This window comes from Gambusia affinis, linkage group LG07 (genome assembly GCF_019740435.1).
Source record: "Gambusia affinis linkage group LG07, SWU_Gaff_1.0, whole genome shotgun sequence".
Lineage (NCBI taxonomy): Eukaryota > Metazoa > Chordata > Actinopteri > Cyprinodontiformes > Poeciliidae > Gambusia > Gambusia affinis.
Window position 1 is genome coordinate 10,174,691 of NC_057874.1, and position 17,090 is coordinate 10,191,780.

Below are 17,090 nucleotides of genomic sequence, written 5' to 3' on the forward strand. Positions count from 1 at the left end.
GTAATTCTATGTATTATATAGTTTGTATAGTCTTTTGTCAGGCCGCTCTTCAAAACGAGAGATCAAACCTGTATGAGATTTATCTTTATAAATAAGGTGAAATTTTAAAATGGCCCTCACTGCATTGTTTATAATAGTTTGACATTTTCTTTTAACCATGTGTTTTTCTGTGCTGTATTTCTCTTTTTCAATCTCAGTGAGTTTAAATAAAAATAAATTAATAAATAAATAAAATAAATCAACAGTTTCTGTCAGTAAAAGTGTGAACTTAATGTACAGTTATTATTTTTGCTCACCGTGTGTGTGACTGATTATGTTGAATCTTCTGGTCCTTTTTATGATAAAACAGATTTTTATTTTTTTTTTTAAAGAATAATCCTAAAGAACTAATCAATGTCTTCAGTATTTATTCAATGTTACCCAATAATCTGGGTGCGATCTTTATAATTATATTTCAAAACTCTGCTCCAACTCAGCTGCATTGAGAAACTTCGGCAATGACGTGACGTCTGTCTCAAAGAAATTTAACGTGTATAATTTTCTTTCTCCTTCCCAATTGAATGCCACTTTGTACAAATACTTTTGCAAGCCACTGTGTGTGTGTGCGTGCGTGCGTGTGCGTGTGTGTGTGTGTGTGTGTTGCATAGCTGAAACAAAGTTGTTTGGTTATCGTCTCCTTTGCATCCCACCTACAGGAACCCAGACAAAGGGGTGGAGATTGCATTCCTGGGCACACGGACTGGTCTGTCCAGGACAAACCTGTTTGTACCGACTGTCCGGTGAGTGCTGCAGCTCGACATCTCTCTAGTCATTACTTACAGCACAAAGCGAGGTGGTGATTCTAATCATTGTCTTCTCACCTCTGTTTCTTTCTTTGTGTGTCTCTGTGGCGGCACAGAAATTTCCTGACAGCGGAGGACGAGGAGGGTGTGTTTAACGCTGATCACTTCCCCCTGTGGTACAGGAGAGCGGCAGAGCAGGTCCCAGGCACATTTGTCTACTCCATCCCCTTCAGCACAGGTACTCTGCAGATGCTGTGACTACAGAAGTCACTGTGGCCTCTAAGAAAAGTCAATTGTCAGCTCTCTGAGCCCCTGGAAAACTACACCTAATATGAGTTTTATTTTCTATATTGTTTTTAGTTTGCTGCTGAATTTTCAGGTGTATCTCAGCAGATTGGAATGCAGTAAATTTTCAAATAGTTTGGAAGTGAAGGCCCCAGTGTCTGCTGCTTGTCTTCCAGTGAGAAGTCTCCAAAGCCAGCACTGATATGTGTTTGTGTTGGTCCACTGCACTTTTAAGTCTTCCTTAACTCTGTTGGAAAGCTTTATTGAGCTTTATTTCAATTTGTACCAGAACTTGGCACCAGGTGACACTAACAAGGGATAAAGCAATCTCAGCAGAACCACAGGCTGATCTCTTCAGTTTTGTGCTAAATAGATTGTTTTTTGTATTATAACAGCTTCATTTGATGAATTTAGTGTTTTATCAGCATGGCCATCGTCTTCATTTGCTCAACTATCATCTCCCTTCACTGCTCTGTTTGGGATTTCTCCCATTGAGTTTGGTTGCTCAAGATGAATTTCATCCTGGCCAGTCAGTGAACAGATGGAGAAGTTATAACAATAACTTATATTTTCTGTGCTGTTTTTGGAATCGTCGTTCAGTCTGTGTTGTTCGCAAGAGGAATGCTTCAGACATTTTAATGCTGGCAAAAATGTCATTCAGTTTGCCACTTCTCTCTTTGCATTGGGGCACTGTTGTTTACACAGACACAATTTCAATTTCATTTTCATAGCAGAGCTTTGTTCACAATTAAGCTGGCGCATTACATACGTCGGGACCAAACGTCGCGACCAAACGTCACGACCAAACGTCACGACCAAACGTCACGACCAAACGTCACGACCAAACGTCGGGACCAAACGTCGCGACCAAACGTCACGACCAAACGTCACGACCAAACGTCGCGACCAAACGTCACGACCAAACGTCGGGACCAAACGTCGCGACCAAACGTCACGACCAAACGTTAGCAATTGGGTAAACTTCAACGGAGTCCAAGCTTCCAGCAAGCAATTGTATCTCAACAGCCATGTATCCAGTCCTCTGTATGAAGCAAAGCATAAAACAAAAGGCTGGTTTTTATCAGCTAACTGTTTTATCAACTGCAAGCTACAACCACAAATGTTTGCTATAAATCTGGATGCATTGATCCAGATACCCGTCCATCCATGCAGAGTTGCGGAGAGTTAGTGGTCTGGGTTTTATCGACAGCGTTCATTGGGAGAAGCAGGGTGTATCCTGGACATGTTGACAATTCAGTCCACTTTGGACAAAGATTGATGACGTACAAACACTAACCTTCAATTTAGAGAGGCTCTAACACAAAGGTCCTATTTTTGCGCTGTGCATGGGAGAAAGAGGCATCAGCAGAAAACTCACACACGCATGTGGAAAACACACCAACTCCATGCAGAAAGAGCCCAGGCTGAGTCTAAATTATGCATCAATTTTTCTCTTTGAATTACTGAGTAAACCAACTTTCCACTTGTGTTCTGATTCACTGAGATGCAAAAAATAAATCAGTCCTTTAATAGGAAAACCCTTCGTTAGACTGTGAGTTTTACTAGCAAGACGTGCAGCTCATCTTATCTGCCTCATAACCTACGAGCCATTTTAATGGACCTGGTTCAGTCCACTGTTTTGGGGATATGAAGGACTTTCTGAGCAGAACTTTTACATCCTCCATTCTGTTTTAAACGACTGAATGCAAAACCTGAAATCTTCAGTCACGACACTCATTTCAGGAACAGTATAGTTGGATCCGAGGAAGCTCCAACTGGACTCCACCGTCACCCAGCAGCTGCTGGGTAAAGGGCGCCACCTAGTGAGCATAAAAGGTAACATGAATAAATTTCACTGCTCTTTTCTAGCTTCTGAGAGTGTGGTGTTGGCCAGCACAGCAATTCAGCTCCTCGATGACAGAAAGTCTCCAATTGTTGCTGGTAATAGTTTTCCACATCACATTTCTCTCCAGCTCTGTTTATGAAGTCAGAACTTAGTGTTATGCTGTTTTCAGCTGTGGGGATCCAAATGAAGCTCGAGTATTTTCAGAGAAAGTTCTGGACTGCCTGCAGACAGGTATTCCGAAACCTCTGTGGCATAATATCTTAGAAATAATAGAATTTCTAATCATGGATGAAAATAAACTCTTATTGTGTTTTACTCAGTGCACAGCTCTGGATGGAAATTGTATCATTAGCTGTGATAGTGAGGTAAGAAAAGTTCCACATCACTGGTTTTATTCCTGTTTGAGGGTTTATTTTTAATTTAGCCTTCTTGTTTTCTGTCCTTACAGGACATTAACTGCTACCTCATTGACAACAACGGCTTCATTCTTGTTACAGAGGAAAAATCTCAGGTTGAGTCCATATTTCTGCAATTTAGATGACTAAAACCCTAACCAGTGTTTATCTAGATACATTGATAGATAAATCTGAAAAGATGGTGTTAGAATGCTTTTATGGGATCAGATTTCCGTGTTTAGAAAGTAACAAAAGACGTGCAGCTGCATGAGTCCCGAGATCTAAAAAATATGTATATATCTGTAATAAAATCCTGAGAGATAAATCCAAATGAGTGTTTAGCTGCAAGGTTACTCTGTTCTTCAGGGATTAAAACTTTTATCTATTTAACAATTCAATTCAATGGAATTCAGTTTATTTAATATCACCAATTCACAACGAAGGCAATTTACAAAAACCACTTCAATTCAATCAAAAGTTAATTCCAATTGATCCTTCTCTTAAACACTACAGTATGCTCAATTAGTTACACAAAGTAGTTTCAACAAGATGTTAAATCTTACATTTTGAAAAATCTCTCACTGGAATATTTTCAAACTTTGCCAGGTTACAACCGTAAGCATCAGTCTACTTCTTTGGGATCTAATGGCATAAGTCAACGACATGTGTTGACTTACACATGTAAGAAGAAGAATTATTTATTTAAAGTAAAAATCTGAGAATTCGCACCATTTTTGTTTGACATCCCCAAATGAAATCAACTAATTGGTGGATGGAGTCCATCTGTGTGTCATTTAATCTCACTGTAAATCCAGATGTTGTGTGAAGTTTGTTAGTGAGGATTAGTGAACAAACAGCATCATGAAGACCAACGAACGCTGCAGAGATAATGGAGATGTTTATAGGATCATCTTTTATATCAATATTCAGAGTTCAGAAAACTGTCAAAAACAAAGTCAGTATGTTACAACTGCAAATCTAGCAAGACTTTACCTCCTACCCAAACTTCAGGTGGGAAAAAGGAGCATGAATCAAAGAATCACCTTTGCCGCTTACAGTAACTCTGGATGAGCTGCAAAGATCCACAGCTCAGGCGGGAGAATCTGTTGAAAATTTTTAGACCTGCATCCAAAAATCTGGACTTTATGTAGCAAGTAAAAAGCCATTGTTGAAAGAAAGTTATAAGAAGCCATGTGGGAGCTGCAGCAAAGCAACCAATATTCAATCGCAGATTTATACAAGGGCTTAAAAATGGCCATTTTTTCACCCAAGTTAAGTGAGCCTGAGCTGAAGAATCAGCAAACAATTTTAGTGTCTGAATATGCTAATAAGTTAGTAGAAAGATAATTATTACACAGGCACTAATTAGGATATTATTTTTATATGCTATTCCTGTAAGATTTCCAGTAATGTAAGTAACCGTTTTCCTCTCTCAGACAGGGCTTTTCTTTGGAGAGGTGGAGGGCGCCGTCATGAGCAAACTTCTCCAAATGGGCTCCTTTAAGAGGTCAAACACACCAACTGATTTCTGTCTCTGTTTTCACTCCAGGTCTTAATTATCTGCATTACAACCCGTTCTGTTCTGCTTGTGTTGCAGAATCAACCTCTATGATTACCAGGCGCTTTGCAGAGAGTACGCCGGGAGCAGCGACAGCGCACGCACTCTGTCAGACGTGAGTGTTTGAGAAACACCAATCTGTAAATAGAAGAAGACCAGAACTCTGCAGACTGTTGCAGTAATATTCTCTATGGTTAAAATATTCAGAAATACCAGAGAATGTTTGTATGTTAGTGGTTATTGCGGTCTGTGCACCGCTGAACTGTGACCAGCATGAAATATTTTCCTCCTCCTTTTCTTTTCTTTCAGCCTTTCTCAATGGTTAAGTGGCTCCTGACAGAACTTGTCATGTAATAACTTTTAAATATATAGTCATTTACTTTTTATAATTGTCACAAAGGACGCATGTTTACATTTTCTGTTGTTTTCTTAGTTTCCTGCTAGAATTCAACCTGTACAGCTGGTGGAACGTCGACCTCTCAGTCAAAGGTAATGATCTTAACGTTGTCTGGAAAGAAGAGCCACAGCATGAGAAAGAAAAAACCCCTTTCTTTTTGTGCAAACTTTGTGCTGGATCTAAATGTGTGTTTTCCTGAACAGCTCAGAGACCTCAGGGTAAAACCATGATGGTGCCCTGCGACACAGAATACCCAGCCTTCGTCTCCGAACGCACCATTAAGGAGACAACAGGCAACGTTGACTGCAATGGTTGTGTTAGGTACCGATTTAGGCTCGCGTCAAGAAGCTCGTCACTGAATCTTCAAATGATTTCAACTTTTCACTGTAACGATTTTAATTCTAGTTTGTGTGTTGGATGCAGTTCTTTTGTCATACAGCAGATTCCCAGCAGCAACCTGTTCATGGTTGTAGTTGACAACAAGTGCGACTGCAGCGCCGTTGATCCTGTAACAATGGATCCCATCGAGATCAAGTATATCCTTTATAGACCTGCTGCTTTAAGCATTGCTAGATGCTGGTTATAGGATTTGTATGAGAGTTAATAAATTATTTGAAGCTTTAAATGTGAACTTTAATGAACTGTTCAGTCATTTCTATCCTTGACTCCTTTGAACACAACGAGTCACTAAAATGTGACAGACTAAAGCTGCAGAAGGACAGGAAAAAGCCTGAGTCATGTCATCCTTTCCACCCGGAGGTAGGAGAAGTGTTCCTGACCACAAAGCCGACATGATGAACAAGCAAAGCAAAATGTTTGAAAATGTTTGCTTGATTCTTATTCAAAGTAATTTGGCAGCAAACAACCATAAAATTACCATCATAGTAAATTCGGAAAACTCAAAACACAGCCAAATGTTTTAGGGCCATTTTGATGTGTTGAATCCAAACATGACGTCGGTTTTGCTCAATCAGGTCAACTTTCTGAACTGTGGATGCAACATGAGCATCAAATGCACAGCTTGTTTTCACATCTGGATCATTTTCCTGATAATCTGGGATCAATGGGTGATGATCAGGAGGAGAGAGTCCATCAGGGCAGAAAAGAGACGGAGAATTTTGCACAATGAAGACGTGATGTTCAATTTACATCTACTTGCTCCTATAAGTGTTTATTATTCAATTTACAGAAATACAGGTTTGTAACACTTATTAAATACACTATGTTAGAAAAGGAAATTTTTCTCCTAAAACGTTTTTTTTTTTTTTGATGAAAAATATTAAAGGGAATGAACTGATAACGTCACAAAACGTCAGAAGATCAAATTTCTCTAAATCAAATTAGAATAAAAACCTGACCTGATTGAAAAAAAAAATGCATTTTTGGATCCAGTGGTGCAAAATAATCCTAATCTAGTTGAAAAAACATAGACAATTTCCAAAAAATATTCTGTTTGCAATCCAGGGATAAGTGTTTTTAGCCATTTGCAGTAGGTCACGTGTGAAGCACAACAACATCTTGAAGGTCCTTTCTCTGATGAAAATATCATTTAACTGTTTGGTCCAGATGTAAACACTTCATGCTTATCATCTAAACACATTTTCCTTCATGGTGAAACATGGTGGTGGCAGCATAATGTGGTGGCAAACAGAGTCAGAGTTGATGTAAAGAGAGACTGAATTGATTCTTTCCATCCACTCTGATTGAGAATTAACAGGTTTCAGCTTCGAGAAAGTAAGACAAATACTCTCAGAAGACCTGCGGCTGTAATAGCAGCAAAAAGGGTGGGGTTCTCCCAGTTTTATTTTTATTTAAACTAGGCAACAGCATACAGTTTCATTCTTCCATTTAAAAAATTACCAAAAAAATCCAATGAAATGTTGTTTATCTTGTTTCAGACTGTTTGCATCATTGAATCCTCTGAAGCTAGATACAGCACAGCAACCTGTTTAACATTATGTCAACATACTGAGGTGTAACAGCAGCGTGTGTCTTCTGCAGGAAAATGCCATGGAGTGCGGCTCAGCCAGTCGCCTCTCCGGCTGCCTGGCTGCAAATCTGCTGACTCTGATTGCAGCGACCGTCAGCAGGTGACCACGAGCTGCAGGTCTGAAGCTAACGCCACCAGAAGACGCTTAGAAACACTTAGAGAACATGACGGATCAGAAACGACTTCGCTCACCTCTGCAGCAGACATTACTCTACTAAGACTCTATTGGGTCTTTATCAGAAGCTCTGAGGCTCACATCCATCACTGCAGAAAACACAACATAATGTGAACTATAAGAGTGTGTGCTTGGTGAGTTTGCTCTGCTCATTGCAAATCATTACGCTGAAAGTTTGTCCTGTTCTGAATTAATGGGAGGGAAAAATGCCAAATGGGAACGGGACTTTTTTCCTTTTTCTTTTTGTTAAAGCCTGAACAAGTCCACTGTGCAAAAGAAGATATTATGTGTGTTTCATTGTTGTGAGGGAAAAAATTAAAGAAATGTAAAATGCACTTTTGTGAGCTATGGAAAAAAAATCAGGAAAAGACACTTTTTGGCCATAAATCAGAGAAAATAATTTAATGTGCAATTGTTTTATTTCCCTGAATATTTGAGTTGCTTTTCTTACAAAATATCTATTGTCAAATAAAATATTATTTATAAAAGACAGTAAATAAAAATGTTATTTGAACGGTTTCTCTTCAATTAAAGTGAGAGAAGTTAATATGCATGATGAAGATGCAGTGTGTTGAAGAATGTTACATTTATATATTCAGCCATGATTTGTTGAAACGTCCGTGTAATCTTAACCATGTGTCTAAGAAAAGAGATTAATAAACCTAAAGAAATATTTTCCTTCTTTACACATTGTGCTGCTTCCTCTTTGTGCATGTCATCAAGTTTACATGTAATTTTTTTAAAAGACAAAAACAAACTGAATTAGAAGAGATTCAACAGAGAAAGGAAAACAAGCATGGTGGTGCAGATATAGAAACCAAACAAGAAATTACAGTTGAACAAGAATTACAAGATGGAGGAAAATTTAACTTCAATGAATTTAGCATAAATGCATCAACTGTAATCTAACCCCCCCAAAAAAATAAAATGCAAACTTGAAGGATGAGATACCAGCTCTAAATTATACACTTTAAAAATATGACCTTAGAGGGGACAGTTTCTGTTAGTAGTTTGTTCTCTTATAATAGATAGAAAACAAACATTTTGTTTCAACAAATCATCATGGGACATCTGGTTTGGACCCTCAGCCTAATCAGGGATGGTGGAGTAAACGTGGTAAAGGTTGTCAGGCTGCAAGGAGAAAATAAAAGCATCAGCCACAGATTGAGGATGAACTGCAGATAATCTGCTGAGTCAGACTTGCATCCTCATTTTTGGTCTCTTGCATGATCTGCATTTTCAGATTTGTAACAAAAATAAATATCTTTAAGGAAGTTTTTTTTTTTTTAAATATCAATTATTTGCAAAAGACAAATATTGCATTTGATTTAATTATGTTGCATCCTATAGCAAAACCAATAAGATAAAAATGATAATCACCCGCCACATTGGCTCCCCTGGTTATGGAATATGTTTAAAAAAAGAAAAATGAAAAGATATTTGTAACATGATTACAAATACTATAAACAAATAAAGCCATCTATATACCCGTGTGGGATTTTTTTGTACTCCTATTAAGACTGGGCTTTTATAGACATTTACCAGAAGTACCAATAACTACTGATGCAGAAAAACATGCTTTACATCCCACTTCTGGAAAAACAAAAATCATCTCACCATCACAAGAAGAATCAGCCGTGTGGGTTATCAGGTAAGGTTCAAGATTACGTGAAGGTACCTTTTTATTAATTGAAAGAAAACAGAATTGTTGATTAATAAATATATGAAGAGGAAACTGCACACACAAGAAGTGTCTGGTTCTGTATTAATGGAAAAGAACATTTATGGCGAGCTAGCATACAGGCTAACTCAGCTGATAGGAATGCAGCTGCTGAATGCCATTAGGAGAAATATTTTAACTAACAGATTTGGAAAAAAATTATTGCATGCTGCAGTAGGCTTAATTTAATATTGAGAAAAACCTTTAGTCTCCAGATGTGCAAGACTGACATAGATATACTCCCCTAAAACAAAAATAATAAAAAAAACATACATAAAATGTTAACATTTTTAAACATTTAATTTTGTCACAAAAGGAAAACAGCTGAAGAACGGATAAAACACCTTTTCACAACACTGCGTAATGAAAAGTAAATCTAATCCAGAAAGACAATAATGAAACGATGATAATAAAAATATCTGTAAAAACATAATCTGTAGCTGTACATTTAGTGGATATTTTTGACACATCTTTAAACAAAAGCGGTTTTTCAGTGGGGTTGTAGGGTGCAGTACAGCTGCTTCGCTACGGCAGCTTCTTCTGGTTCCTCAGGGATGGTGGAGTAAACGTGGTAAACATCATGCTGCATAAAGAAGAAAATAAACTGAATTTATTTTTTTACATTCTTTGTTTTTAGAGTAAACATGTTCACTTCTGGAAAACTGTTGCATCTTACTTACATTTTGAGAGTTCTGCGTGTTTATCGCAACGTGTTCTGGAAAAACATGATCAAATTAAGTACATTAGTTATGTCGCCTTATATATTCACATAATTTCTCAGTTTTAAAACACGTCTGATTTCTGCTTTTTTAGGCACTTTGATTATTAGTAAGCCTGACACTGAAAATGTGCAAAATAACCCAATAAATAATGCAATATCACAATCAACTTTTTAAATGTTAAATCCCAATTTTGCAACTACAAACTCATCAAATAATGATTAAATTTCTGAGCGTTTTCTTCCAAAAGCTAATAAACTGAACGTCAACTCGTAGATTGTCTATAGAGGAATAACAAGCAGCTCACCGTGTGCAGAGTCGTCTGCAGGAACGGAGGTGATTGTGTGGTAGCCATCTTCATCCCCAACAGGTAACTTTTATATAAGTGAATGAAAAGAAAGAATATAAAGTTAGAATAAATGAACTTCTCTTTTCCTTTAGACTGCACGATGTACATATTTCACAAAACATTACCAGTCCTCCATTAGTAACCTTCCTCATTCCTATAAATTTATCTGGAACAAAAAAGAAAAAAGCATGTAAACTGTAAATGTAAACACATGTTGTTAAACCAGATTAATGGATATTTACGTTACCATTATAGCTGACTGGTGGTCTGGAATTAAAATCAAGATAATGTGATAAAACAAATGAATATTTTGCACAACTTATGACATGTTGCAATTGTGTGTTCACACTTTTTAAATGTATAAATTGTTTAGATAGTTTTCATCCTGAGCAAAATCCACAGTGGAAATATTACAGCACTAATTTATTTCATGATTAAATAGAGCGATAAAGCTCCCCGTGCTAAATCTTAATCAAATAAGATAAACCTTCTTTATCTAACAGATCAGAGCAAACAGATCAACCTGATTCCAGTTAAAATGAGAAAAAAATACCTTACCTCCTGTGAGTTTTGATATCTGACAAAAACAAAAAAGTGAAGGAGAAAAGAGGAATTGAAAACACAGTAAACACATGATATGAGTGAAGAGAAGTACTTTTATGATGTGTCTCTACTCTAGACGGAAAATAAAAAATTGTAATAAATTGACGTGACCTGATCTATTACTTTATTAAAATGTTACAGCGCTGTTTTAAAGCACGTAAGAATGTAATTTTGGAAGGAATTAAACAAAAACAATTAAAACCTGACACTAGTGTCAATCACCTGGATGCTATGACCAGAAATTAATATCATCATGGGAATGGATGCCATATTTTTTTCAAGATTTTTACTTTTTTTAACTGCTTTTTTCCAGGTTAGAGTGAAAAGTAAATAAGTTCAGTGATAAAATCAAGAATGATGTGCAAACATTTAAACATATTATACGTATGTTTAAATAAACTAGAGGTAAAAAATTTTACATAGCAGTTTAAATATAAACATGAACATAAACTGATATTTATGCTCCACACAGTCTGTAGCATTGAATGAGCTTCTCACATAATTCTGTCTGAATTGTGTTTCTCTTTTTCATCAGAAATGGTGGAGTTAGTTTAAACTTGTTAGTTTCAAAATGTATAAATAGCTTTCAAACATTTAGTAGGATGAAGGTCAGGACAATCCTTAAACCTTCAAAAACAGCTTTAGACTGAATCATTGTCTTATTAAAACACCAACATGTGTTCATGTTTCTGGACCAAATTTTCCCTCTCTAACAAAAGCAAATGTCAGGAACAATAAAAAACCAGTAAGGGAGAATCCCATCCTTAGCTAAAAGCTCGTGACCATTAAGGTCTCACGGCAAAGACAGTTTTCAAGAACTATTTACTAGAAAAGCACCAACTAAGAAACATGCCTCTCAAAGCTCAACTGAGATGTGCAGCTGTGACAAACCAAATACCTTCTGGAAAAAAATGTTTTCTGATTAGAGGAGTAGTGAGCTTTGTGTCCATAATGACAAGAAGTATATTTGCAGACGCTGAGCTTAGGCTTCCAGTCCTGAGCTACTGTAATATGATGGCGTCGTTATTGTGCTAAAGTGGATGCATAACGTAGATGGAGAAAAAAAAAGCTCCAAATTCATGAATTTCCCCTTTAACCAACACATCTAAACCTCTGTCAGGGTAACATCAGGCTTTAGGTAAGCTTGATCGCTCTAGAAATGTGTGGACTGTGTTTAAATGCATGCGCCACAAAAATCAACCAATTTCAATTACCTCTACTATTTATTATAAAAAAGAATCAAACATGCATCAAGAAACAATCCAACATCTTGGTCAGGTTTTTCCCAAAGGAAAGTGTTACAGTATGTATAGTTTTGACTTTGGGAGGATTAGATAAAATCCACAAAAGAATAAAGCTTGAGCATTTGTTGTTTGACATATAAATCTTTATAAGCACCTTGAACTAATATGACATTTATGTCCATGATGGGTAGAAACTGCGTGTCAAATATGCAACTGAATGATGTAAATGAGTGGGAAGTTTAAAGCTACAGAAAGACTTTCATGTCCTCAGGCGTCTCTACTCACCACTTCTCCGTCTGGAACAGAGAAGTCCCACAAGTAAAACGACTCCCACACCTACTCCAAAACCAGGCGCAGCTACATACATCCACTTAGTTTTGTCAGAAAGTTTCTGATCTGCTGCTGGGGAAACAAAAACCGCAGTGAATCAGTCTCACTTCCTTAATGGTCAAAACAAAACACTACAGACACGACACTTCAGACCACCAAGATTCATCTGGAAGCACAACGTAAAATATATTACATCAACCTGAGGTAGTCCAAAATATGGAAAGCATAATTTGTGGAAAAAAGTTATCGTTAGCAACATACTAATCTTGTATTCATAATTGTTGTTGAGTTAAATACAGCACTGATGTCAAGTTGAAAACACAAGGAATCGTGCAGGACTTTGTATCGTAAAGTAGAAAAGAAAAACAATACACATTTAACATTTTATTGTATTTAGTGGCCAGGAATCAAGTAATTCTTTGCCATTTCCTTGAGCTAAAAATCATATTAAAAATTATTTCACTCATTTAACTTGTATGTAATTGCTTTTGCAAGGAGATTAGATAGTTAGAAGTATTAGGCCAAAATACAACAAACTGTTGCAGGAAGTTTGTGGAAAGAAACCAAAAATGTTTCACAAAATTCATTTAGTGTAAGTTCAGTTCTATCAAATATTATGCAAGAAAACCTCGGACTTTCTACAGTCTCATCCTTCAGGCAAAATTATTTGAAAGTCTTAACATGCATTGATCTGATTTAATACCAGACAGAGAGGAGAAAAATGTCTCTTCATAGTGTATGCAAACATCTGGTTTCAGTAACTGCTGAAGAAAGAAAAAACTTTCTTTCATGATCTCACTTAGGTGTGACAGAAAACCAAAAACAGAATCAATCTTGCAGAAAGAGCTTTCCCAGATCATAACACATGCAGAAACCAAAAGGTAAAGCTCTTGAACTTGACAGAAAAGCATAAAACAGAAGAAATCTGGAAGGAAAAAAAAGACTTTTTCTCTGCTTTTATTCCTGTGAAAGCCGTAGCAAAGTGTAATGCATACAGCAGCTTTTAAGTGTTAACGTTTTCAAAAGAAAAAAGTAACAAAATCATTAAACATTTTCATAACATGATCCAAGTGTATAAAATGACCTGTTGCCTCTGATGGTGAGTCTAAAGTCTTGACTGTGGTGCTTCCACTTGGATCTGAACAAAAACAAAGAAAAACAAGTAAAGGAGGAATATCCAGTATGTTTATAATCAATGTGTGACAGAAAACCAAAAACAGAATCAATCTTGCAGAAAGAGCTTTCCCAGATCATAACAAATGCAAAAACCAAAAAGTAAAGCTCCCATTAAGAAGAAAAGAAACTGTTGTTCAGAGGCAGATCGTACCAGTGTTTGCAGGGAACCAATCCTGACGCTCAACAACTGCAATGAAAGACGAAACATTTACATCTGACAGAAAAGCATAAAACAGAAGAAATCTGGAAGGAAAAAAAGACTTTTTCTCTGCTATATTCCTGTGAAAGCTGTAGCAAAGTGTAATGCATACAGCAGCTTTTAAGTGTTAACGTTTTCAAAAGAAAAAAGTAACGAAATCATTAAACATTTTCATAACATGATCCAAGTGTATAAAATGACCTGTTGCCTCTGATGGTGACGTTGACAAAGTAGAAGCTGTGTTGACTGTGGTACTTCCACTTGGATCTGAACAAAACAAAAAAATAAATAAAAAATTGTTCATGAATTTTTTGTTCAAAGGTTGAAGCCGACGATGTTTCTGAAGTTTTGACTGACCTGTTGCAGCAAATAATGTTGGATTCACTGATGATGGTGGAGGAGAAAATGGACTTTCTGTTTCTTTTATTGTCCTAAATGTTTGACCTGATGGATAAAGTCAAAGTATTTATAATAAATATAATTAAATATGTTTATTAATGTCTAGTATTGGTGATAGAAAGCAGGTATTACCAGCAGTCACACTGACAGTCGTTACTTTCTGAAATGTGGTTGAATCTGTTTCCTGAACTTCTGCAAAGGCAAAGGAAACATTTAGACCTTTCACACCAATGTGACAAATAAAATGTGTGATGCCAAACTTATAAGACCCTTGGTTTCTGTCAAGGGTCAGAAAACAAAACCGTATAAAACTGAAATTATATTAAGAACGTATGATTGACAGACTAACAAATGTTTTATATTTAGAGGTCATTGATCATAGAGAGAGTTAACTCACTCTGGATGTCGACTGTAGACGTGTTGCTGTCTGGAGACTGATGCATTCCTCCACGTTTCACAATGTAGAAACATTTTAGTTCAACCTCAGCAGGTGAAGTTTGATGTGCCATCATCAGGAGGTCACTTCCTGTCAGTGTCTGCTCACAGGAAATGCTTCTGGACATCTTTGAGTTTATGAAATATAAAGAACAACTCTCCACAGGAACAGATGAAGGAGTCCCACAGTTCACTGTGACTGAATCTGTTTCTGTGATCTGCTGTGGATTCACAGTCAGTTCAGGTGGAGGAACTAAAACCATAAACAAGATCAAATAGTTTAATATCACAGTAATATGAATTATTAAACAGATTACTGTTAATATCACAGCTGTATTTACTCACGCTGTATGATGATGGTGAGCAGGTTACTCTTTGGAGACTGATGTGAATTCAGGTAAAAACATGTTACATCAATGTCAGCTGGTAAACTTTGTTTGGTTAAAGACAGGAGATCAGCTGCTGTCATCATCTTCACACAAGAAAATATGTGTGGTGTTTTTTCTTCCCCAATGTAGAAAAAACAATCAGACACAGAAACAGAAGATGGAGGCCGACAGGTTAAAGTGACTGAGTCTGACTCTGTGATCACCAGAGGATTCACTGTCAGTGAGGCTGGAAGAAGATCTGAAAATATGAACACAGTAAAATTACACACAAGGTGGAAATCCAGCATAGCTACAATCAATACTGCAACAATCTTCATCAACAAAAACACAGATCAGAATAAAAATCGCTATTAAAATAGGCTGAATATCCTTTACTCACTGTTTATAATGATGGTTGTTGATTCACTGTCTGATGATGAGGAATCGAGAGCATCAATCTTTGTAACGTAGGAACATTTAACTTTGACATCAGATGGTGATCTTATGTTTAACTTCTTCAGCATCTCAGATCCTGTCAGTGTTTTCACACAGGAGGAATCTGAAGACATTTCTTTGTTTTCAATGTAGAAATCACACCGAGACACAGAAACATGTGTTGGAGCCGAACAGTTTAATGTGACTGAATCAGTTTCTGTCATCACAAGTCGATCCACAGTTAGGTTTGGTTGAGGAAGAGCTGAAAGTTCAAAAGGTGTTTAGATATCAACTTTTATTAACAAATCAGAAAAGAAACATTTTATATACAACAAAAATATTTAACTGAATCTAACCTTCAGCTTTTGCTTCATGAGTCAAATCTAGAAAATGAGATAAAGAAACAACATTTGTGTCTTTTCTGACTGGAAAGTACAAATTTACGATCAATGTAGCAAAAAATAAAAAACTCAGACTTTATATTGAAGTGTAGAACATAATATCAATGACAATAAACTAAACTTACTGAGGAGGAGGATGAAGATCAGCAGCTGTAAAGCCATGATGAAGTAGTGAAAGTCTTCCTACTGTCACTATCACCTACATTTGGTTTCAAAAGTTGATTGTTAAAACAAAGCAGATGATCAGTAGAGGAACCTCCTACTGACCACAGGAACACAAACCCACAGAATAAATAGTTCATCAGTATTTAGATCAGCTAAACCCACAGCATGAACAGATCACTTCACCATCATCATCATTTTACTGACACTTCATATTTTTAGATAAAGTTCAATGTTTTGGTTTTGGGGTCACTTTAGTAGTTCAGTATGAAAAGTTTCCTGGCTTAAATCATCGTTTTCATTTCCTATAAATCCTCCTGTTGTGTTGCAGGTCAAATTTAAAAAAAAAATTTAAATAGTTGGAAGTATTTTTTTTTTTTTGCATGAAACTTTTTCCATTTGTCTTAATAGGTGCACTCTACATATAAATTGAAAATTTATTAATTTTACACATTTGCATCCACTTTATACATAGATACAGTTTGGGTCAATTTGACACGGCAGCCAAGTTAAAAGGTAAAAAAGATTTTAAAAAATGTCCGATTCTATACGTTTCCTTGCAGCTATGAACCATATTTCAACACACATACACAAACACACCACAACTTTTCACATGTTTACATGTTATGACTCAAATGTTCTTCGTGTTTCATTTTTCAAAATTTTTTATCTGTCATTTAAAAAAACAAGAAAAGGAAAAGAGAAGCTTGTTGTGCATGTAGGTGTGCGCATACATGCACACACACTGGTCCACTTTCTCACTACTCTCTTTACTTCACCAGGAAACTGTGTGTTCATACAACTTGTGACAGGAACATTTTCTGTTCCTGTGTCAAACTCCACCCACACTGAGTGACACTCAGCAGAAGTGAAGAAAAACATAAATACTCTCTGAATTACTCATTTATCTTGATTGTAATCAGCAGGTCAATTTGACCCTGAACAGTATGTGTGTCTCAAGTTCAAGTATAAAGATAACCCACTGAAAGAAAAATAAAAAAAGTGTAATATAAAAGAATTAACCAAAAATCAATTTCAAGGAAATTATTGTTTTTTTGTGTCTAGGTTTTTTTTCAGTGGACATAAAAAATATTAACTAAATTTTTTATGTCCAAATGAGTA

General features: G+C 36.4%; 2 protein-coding genes across 6 annotated transcripts in view; one reads left to right on the forward strand and one right to left on the reverse strand.

Moving 5' to 3' along the window:
• LOC122834295 (voltage-dependent calcium channel subunit alpha-2/delta-3-like) overlaps positions 1-7,398 on the forward strand; it is a 36,886-nt gene extending 29,488 nt beyond the window's left edge. For 2 of the 3 annotated variants that reach the window (XM_044122597.1, XM_044122598.1), the window contains 14 exons: positions 696-779; positions 899-1,020; positions 2,937-3,008; positions 3,083-3,144; positions 3,234-3,278; positions 3,362-3,424; positions 4,745-4,815; positions 4,906-4,981; positions 5,176-5,216; positions 5,300-5,355; positions 5,467-5,584; positions 5,687-5,799; positions 5,940-6,022; positions 7,265-7,398. In XM_044122597.1, the coding sequence (XP_043978532.1) occupies positions 696-779; positions 899-1,020; positions 2,937-3,008; positions 3,083-3,144; positions 3,234-3,278; positions 3,362-3,424; positions 4,745-4,815; positions 4,906-4,981; positions 5,176-5,216; positions 5,300-5,355; positions 5,467-5,584; positions 5,687-5,799; positions 5,940-6,022; positions 7,265-7,357 (1,099 nt within the window). In that variant the 3' untranslated portion in view covers positions 7,358-7,398. Of the gene's footprint in view, positions 1-695; positions 780-898; positions 1,021-2,936; positions 3,009-3,082; positions 3,145-3,233; positions 3,279-3,361; positions 3,425-4,744; positions 4,816-4,905; positions 4,982-5,175; positions 5,217-5,299; positions 5,356-5,466; positions 5,585-5,686; positions 5,800-5,939; positions 6,023-7,264 lie in introns of those variants that run through there. The other variant, XR_006371173.1, reaches the window with a different exon arrangement.
• Positions 7,399-9,589: 2,191 nt separating this feature from the next.
• Positions 9,590-16,302, reverse strand: LOC122834296 (putative GPI-anchored protein pfl2). 3 transcript variants are annotated; one of them, XM_044122601.1, is made up of 17 exons: positions 15,932-16,302; positions 15,762-15,788; positions 15,371-15,667; positions 14,948-15,229; positions 14,565-14,855; positions 14,300-14,359; positions 14,126-14,212; positions 13,970-14,035; positions 13,721-13,756; positions 13,478-13,531; positions 12,349-12,462; positions 10,775-10,793; positions 10,464-10,483; positions 10,342-10,382; positions 10,175-10,241; positions 9,829-9,863; positions 9,590-9,731 (listed from the first exon to the last, which is right to left on the reverse strand). In XM_044122601.1, exons 1-17 carry the CDS (start codon positions 15,966-15,968, stop codon positions 9,639-9,641), a joined length of 1,626 nt encoding a protein of 541 aa, XP_043978536.1. In that variant the 5' UTR covers positions 15,969-16,302; the 3' UTR covers positions 9,590-9,638. The 3 variants fall into 3 exon arrangements, with proteins under 3 accessions (XP_043978536.1, XP_043978534.1, XP_043978537.1); XM_044122599.1 differs by having other exon boundaries at positions 12,349-12,465; XM_044122602.1 differs by lacking the exon at positions 14,565-14,855 and having other exon boundaries at positions 12,349-12,465.
• Between the last annotated feature and the right edge of the window lie 788 nt (positions 16,303-17,090).

What these genes read in the sequence shown, in the direction of transcription:
- LOC122834296 (XM_044122599.1), bottom strand. Translation starts at nt 15,968, where the DNA reads ATGGCTTTACAGCTGCTGATCTTCATCCTCCTCCTCA. An exon ending in AACATTATTTGCTGCAACAG is followed by an intron (nt 14,036 to 14,125) that starts GTCAGTCAAAAC and finishes TGTTTTGTTCAG; the next exon opens with ATCCAAGTGGAAGTACCACA. An exon ending in CTCACCATCAGAGGCAACAG is followed by an intron (nt 12,466 to 13,477) that starts GTCATTTTATAC and finishes TTGTTTCCCCAG; the next exon opens with CAGCAGATCAGAAACTTTCT.